Genomic DNA, 6,000 nt, shown 5'->3' on the forward strand with positions numbered 1-6,000 from the left:
CCACTTGCCCTGGTTTGGTCAAGTCTGTTACAGTCTTCTTGTGTTAGAGACACAGGTTACTAATGTGCAAGAGATGCCTCATGCCTCCGAGCCTCTCAGAAGTTGAGGGCTGCCACTCTTGAGCTATCGAGAGCCTTGTAGGTGAAATTATGGCATCTAGGACAGACAGTGGGTTCCTGATAGAGTAGTGTCTTAACCTTCCAGGCTGTGCCATGAAGGGGAGGGAATTTCATCAGTGAGGACATATGAGCAAGGTCATAGAAGACTTTGGAGCAGTGGTTCTCAGCCTTCCTAATGCTGCAACCCTCTAAAATAGTTCCTCATACTGTGGTGACCCCTACTCACAAAACGATTTCCATTGCTACTGCATAAGTGCCATTTTCCTACCGTTATGAATTGTAATGTTAGTCTCTGTATGCAGGATGTCTGACATGCAACCTGCAAAGAAGTTACAGCCCACAGGTTGAGAACATTTGCTCTGAAGAGTACCCAAGAGGAAAGGCAATGGGGACATGGAGAACCAAAAACTTGGTTAGAGCTGTGAGTCCATCTACCATGCTCTGGGACATGGGCTTGACCTGAATGGCAATATCAGCAAGTGAATGAATGATCAGCAAGTGAATGAATGATCCTGTATTCTTCAGATTGACAAGCAGATTTGGTCTTGAAGGCAATCTACAGTATTTCACCGAGGTAGAGAAATCAAATGGTTACAATTGATGCTTTTAAAATTCTACAGCCGGCTGAAGAGACCTGCTCTGAGCTCACACACCCAGCAATGGAGGGGCTATAAAAGAATCTGGTCGCATGATCCTAGTCAAATGCTACTCACACACAATTTCACAGCACCCTGAAACAGCACTGACCACGGGGGCGGGGTTCAAAAGGTAATAGGTCTTACCAGGGTGCCTTGCTCATGGCAAACATTCAATGTATATTATCTATACATTTATACTACTGATGTATGAGTATGAATAAAAACCATGTACCTGGAGATTTAAGAAGAAAGCTTTTTACAACTCATGTTTCCATGTGTGCTCTGAGCTCCTTTCTGATGAATTGTGATGACCCCCTTCTTCTTTATATCTTTACTATCTTTACAACTCTCTTTTAAAGGCTGACTCTACCTTTTTCTTTTTTTTGGATTTGGTTTTTTCGAGACAGGGTTTCTCTGTATAGCCCCGGCTGTCCTGGAACTCACTCTGTAGACCAGGCTGGCCTTGAACTCAGAAATCCGCCTGCCTCCGCTTCCCAGAGTGCTGGGATTACAGGCATGCACCACCACCGCCCGGCTCTGACTCTGCCTTTAAGCTATGCATGGTAATAAGATTCTTCTTGCCTCTTTACAGTGTTCAATCTCTATTCTTAATGCGAAAAATAAGGAATTTTGAAGAGTTTAAAGGAAGGCCCGAAATGTCCTAGAATTCCTTCTCTGACAAGCTTACCAAGGAGCTCTGTGGCCTGTGCCCAGACGCCACCCGCCACCCTGAGCTCGGAGCTCTTCGAGCAAAAGGACTCTGCTTTTTGATTGCTTCAAAGTGTGTAAATGACTTCCATTTGCAAGCTGAAGTCTACCTCCTCATAATGCCACTCCTTCTCAAAGGTACACGGGTGTACTCTACACCACTCCAGGCCCGGAGACATATAGTTAGACCTGCCTTGTCCCACCCTACCCCCATTTACTCGCTGTTTTGGCTAGGACTTGATTTTTCTTTTAACACTTTTTTTTTTAAGGCAAGCCACAAAGACCCTCTGCAATGCTGATCTCGGGTTGGTTTGCTCCGGTGTTTAAGACAATCAATGGGGAGAGTCATTCCCACATGTCTCACCACACACCCAGAGTTGTGTTAATTGGCACGCGGGCACCGTCTGTCATGTCTTGTTGCTTAATTAAATTCCCATTTGGTTCGAGTGTTCCTTTTACTCTGCAATTTTTTTTATGCATGAGAGGATAAAAAAACAAATGAGGAAAACATCTTATAGCAAAATTAGTTTGAGAGAAAGAGTCCCGAATCATAACTCTTTATCGTTCCGATGGTCTTTTATTTCAATGTCTTTGTTGCTTGGCAAAACCACAAGCCAGTTGACTGCTGACTCCCCTTTCATTCTTTCCTTCCTTGTGGGTGTCTACCCTCATGTGGAGATACTAATTTCTCCTTAGATGACAATTGTAACAGTAACAGTAGCAGTTCCTACTACTATGCAACATACAATCTCTATCTTTCAAGACTCTTCTGTGTCCACTAACTCAACACTATTCAGAACCCAGGTCACATGACCAATCTTTTCTTTTCGTTTCTTTTCTTTTTTTTTTTCCTTTTTCAGACTCTGATGTCAGGGTTAAGAGTAAAGCATCCTTACCACACAAAGAACACTATTCCATCTGTACTGACATTCATTGAGTCGCAATAGTCATTTTTCCTACTACATGAGTCAACTTTTGGCTATAAGTCAATATTAGTTCTCAATTATATGAATAGCAAAGTTTTCATTTAAATAGGTATTTATCACTGCATTACAAAGAAGCCACTTATTCACAAACAAAAGGAAATCTGATCAACTTTCTTTTGATATTTGGGGGATTATCATGGAAAAACTCATTTGAGTACAGATTGGGAATTGAACAAAGGTTTCGTGTGTTCAGATGAAGGGTGAAAGTTTCTTTTATCTAAAGGCTAGATTGGGAGGAGTTAAAGAAAAAGCTAGGAAGTTAGACATTAGGCAGTGCCAAAGCCATCAGACAGTTGGTGAGCACTTACCTGAATTGACAGCTATCCCATAGGCAACGAGTTTGTGGAACTTGAGGTTTTTGTCTAGCTGTCTTCTCCATGGTCCTCTACAGCACTAAAGTATCAAAATAAATGAATAAATGAGTTAGGAAAATGGACAGAGGGCTAAAAATATCACGAGACCTAAGAGATTATGACTCAGGCTCAATTAGCCTCTATGTCACTTCGAATAAGGACACAGGACTTAAAAGCTAGTGGCATTTGGTCACTGCAAGGCAAAAGATTTTTCTTTATCTATTTTGCTGGATAATCAACTCAATCCAAAAGTGGGAATTCTTAGGTCTCTGGCTATAACTCTTAAATAAACCTTATGGTCATGCCACAGTCAGCTTATTGATATAGAATAAAGAAGCAATAATTGCTACTCCCAAACATGTATTCTGAATGACTTGTATGTTTTTTCTTATTACACAAAGAGCTTTTGCATCTATAACTAATACTATTGTGGTGATTCCACAATAAGTTATTTCTTCTGATAAAGTTACTGCAATCTGATTTTTCTGCATGTCATTTTCAATAACAGGAAGTGGTAATTAGTATACTGAAATAAACATGATTAGGAGGGGTGTTACCACTGATCAATGTTAAAATCACCAAGTTCAATGTGGGCCTTGTGATGTTGATTATGGGGTGTTTCCTGAGTGGCCCTCAGCTTAATGTTTTTTTAATTTTTTTTATCTTTCTTCAATCAGAAATGATCATTGTTCATACAGTCATAACCCTTGCATCTCATCTTTTGGGAAAAAGTTGAGTCCAGTGTCCTTTAGAAAGTCAATGGCAAAACAAGGCAACAAAACAAAACAAAAACAAAAACAAAGTCAAACTGAATGTACTGATTCCTAGCATTACCAGTGTGAGCACTGTTGCTGGGGGTTTTATAGGAAAATACAAATCTCTTTTTCTTTTTCTTTGGTTTTATTGAGACAGGGTTTCTCTGTATAGCCCTGGCTGTGCTGGAACTCATTCTGTAGACCAGGCTGGCCTCAAAGGCCTTGAACTCAGAAATCTGCCTGCCTCTGCCTCCCAAGTGCTGGGATTAAAGGCGTGCATCACCACTGCCCGGTGAAAAATACATGTTTGGATCACACCTGTAAAAATTGTGTGTGTGTAAGCCTGGGGTGTGGATATTGAGTGTATGTGCATACGTTTACCCATGCAAACAATCCAAGGCCAGAGGACACCAGGTTAGCTGCTTTACCCCATCTTCATTTTTCCCTTGAGATCAGAACCTTCTTGAACTTGGAGTTAGTCCCTGATGACCCCACTGCTTCTGACCCTCAGCCAGGCTGGTGTCACATACACATAAGTACACACTGCTGTTTTCCATGGATTCTGGCAATTTGAACTCAGATCCCAAGGCTTGCAGGCAAGCGCACCTACCCTCTGAGCCATCTCTCTAGTCTTCAGTTGCAGGCTGACAATAACTAAGCTTGCTTAAAAATATTTTAGTACTTACCACACTTGTTCCTCTCACCAGTGAAATGAAGTTCCGACTGACAGGTAACAGAATTAGCATGCAGTTAAAATTCAGGCACACGGCAGATGCCCGGGCCCATGCCAATGTGGACTGTCCATAAATTAGAAATAGAAAAGGGGGTAGGGGGGAGGATGGTGAAAATATCGAAACTTGAGAAAGTAGAATGCATTTTCTTTTCTGAAACAATAACAGATTGTCATTAAATCTACTTACACCCAGAATAACTCGTGTATAAAAGAAAGCCTCCTCTTCAGCATACCAGCAGAACGTGTCAACAAACAGATAGACGTTTACTGCCAACCACACGAGCTAGGGCCGGGAGAAAGGACATGGGATCAGTGCTGTGGGCCAGCCCTCGCCCACTCAGGATCATTCGGCACTCAACTTCTTTTCAAATGAAATACAGAGGTTGTCAGTATCCCTCAGAATCACTCCATACATTTATGTCCTACAGATGAGATTTCAGCAGGGATTACAAATACGTTATTTTAAATAAGGGCGGTCAACTTCAAAGTATTTACTGACAAGCACAGAATCCTCTTAGTCAACAGGAATTGACCATGGAGTGAAGAGGCAGGGCATCTTTAAAGCGCTCTGGGAAAAAAAAAATGACAGTTTCACAGATTTCATTTGATAGACAGGTACACTTGCATACCATGCAACGCAAACTAGTTGACCTTAAGAATACTTAAAAACCGAACTGAACTGGAAAACAACTTTGCAACAGGGTATGTTACATACATTCAATGAATATTTGCTGATACGTTTTTTGGTCTCATATCTAAAGAAATATTTCCAAACTTTAGACATTTTAGAAACATCGTTCTAAGAATGGGGGACTCTTAAAGCCAGGTATGAAGAGTGATACTCACAGCAACCACGAAGGACACACTCTCATTCAAGATCCAGCACACTGCCATGGCACTTCTCTTAACTGCCACCGCGTTATTCCTTTCCGTTCATCTGAGCCTGTGTGTGGCGTGCCTAGGGTAGGTTCCCTTCTGGATGGTTTGCTCTTGGAGCACCTGTTGGGAGCAGCTCTCAAGGAATTTCTAATCAAGGACTTCATGCCAAGAGCGCATCACTGAGCTGACATGCTTCGTGGCCGAGGTAAATACAAGCCTCTGTCTAATGACTCCCTTCTTCAAAGAATGCAAAGGGAAAGAAAATCATTTCGTTAAATTGTCTTCATGGCCACGCCCTTCTACATGAGTGTGGTCAGAATGCTAAGTCTGTGTGCAAATTTGAGAAATAACCTAATTTCTGAAGGATCCTGGGTATAGCAAACAATTTCCACCTAATTTTCCTCACAGGACTTATTTTAGGTCTTTCCTCCTTTTTCCACTCAAGGAAAGAAAAACAAAACAAAACAAAACCAACCAAAATAAAACAAACTAAAACAAAAAACCTCCCCCAAAAGACTGAGATAAAAGCTAAGTACATATGGACTGACACATCTTTTTTTTTTTTCAGAATATGGTGGAAAAGATTCTAAAACTCCCAGATAGGAAAACTCTTGCAAGCTTAAAAGTATGCTGATGGAAGTATAAAGTATACTTCCGTGTGTGTGTGTGTGTGTGTGTGTGTGTGTGTACACAAGAATATATGTATATGCATGCATGTATGTATGAGTATGTATGCATGCACATGAGTATGAGTAGTGTGTATGTGTGTGTGTTGTATGTGTGTGTGTGTGTGTGTGTAGGACCATTCAGATGAAGACCCCGCCCCCAC

At 41.4% G+C, this 6,000-nt stretch overlaps 1 protein-coding gene across 1 annotated transcript in view; it reads right to left on the reverse strand.

Annotated features, from left to right (window-relative positions):
* Nox3 (NADPH oxidase 3) overlaps window positions 1-5,233 on the reverse strand; it is a 63,267-nt gene extending 58,034 nt beyond the window's left edge. The window contains exons 1-4 of the mRNA XM_052169768.1: window positions 5,139-5,233; window positions 4,480-4,575; window positions 4,246-4,356; window positions 2,760-2,844 (exon numbers count right to left, since the gene is read on the reverse strand). Coding sequence (XP_052025728.1) covers window positions 2,760-2,844; window positions 4,246-4,356; window positions 4,480-4,575; window positions 5,139-5,186 — 340 coding nt within the window. The 5' untranslated portion in view covers window positions 5,187-5,233. The remainder of the gene's footprint in view (window positions 1-2,759; window positions 2,845-4,245; window positions 4,357-4,479; window positions 4,576-5,138) is intronic.
* Between the last annotated feature and the right edge of the window lie 767 nt (window positions 5,234-6,000).

The sequence above is a fragment of the Apodemus sylvaticus genome, chromosome 23 (assembly GCF_947179515.1).
Source record: "Apodemus sylvaticus chromosome 23, mApoSyl1.1, whole genome shotgun sequence".
Lineage (NCBI taxonomy): Eukaryota > Metazoa > Chordata > Mammalia > Rodentia > Muridae > Apodemus > Apodemus sylvaticus.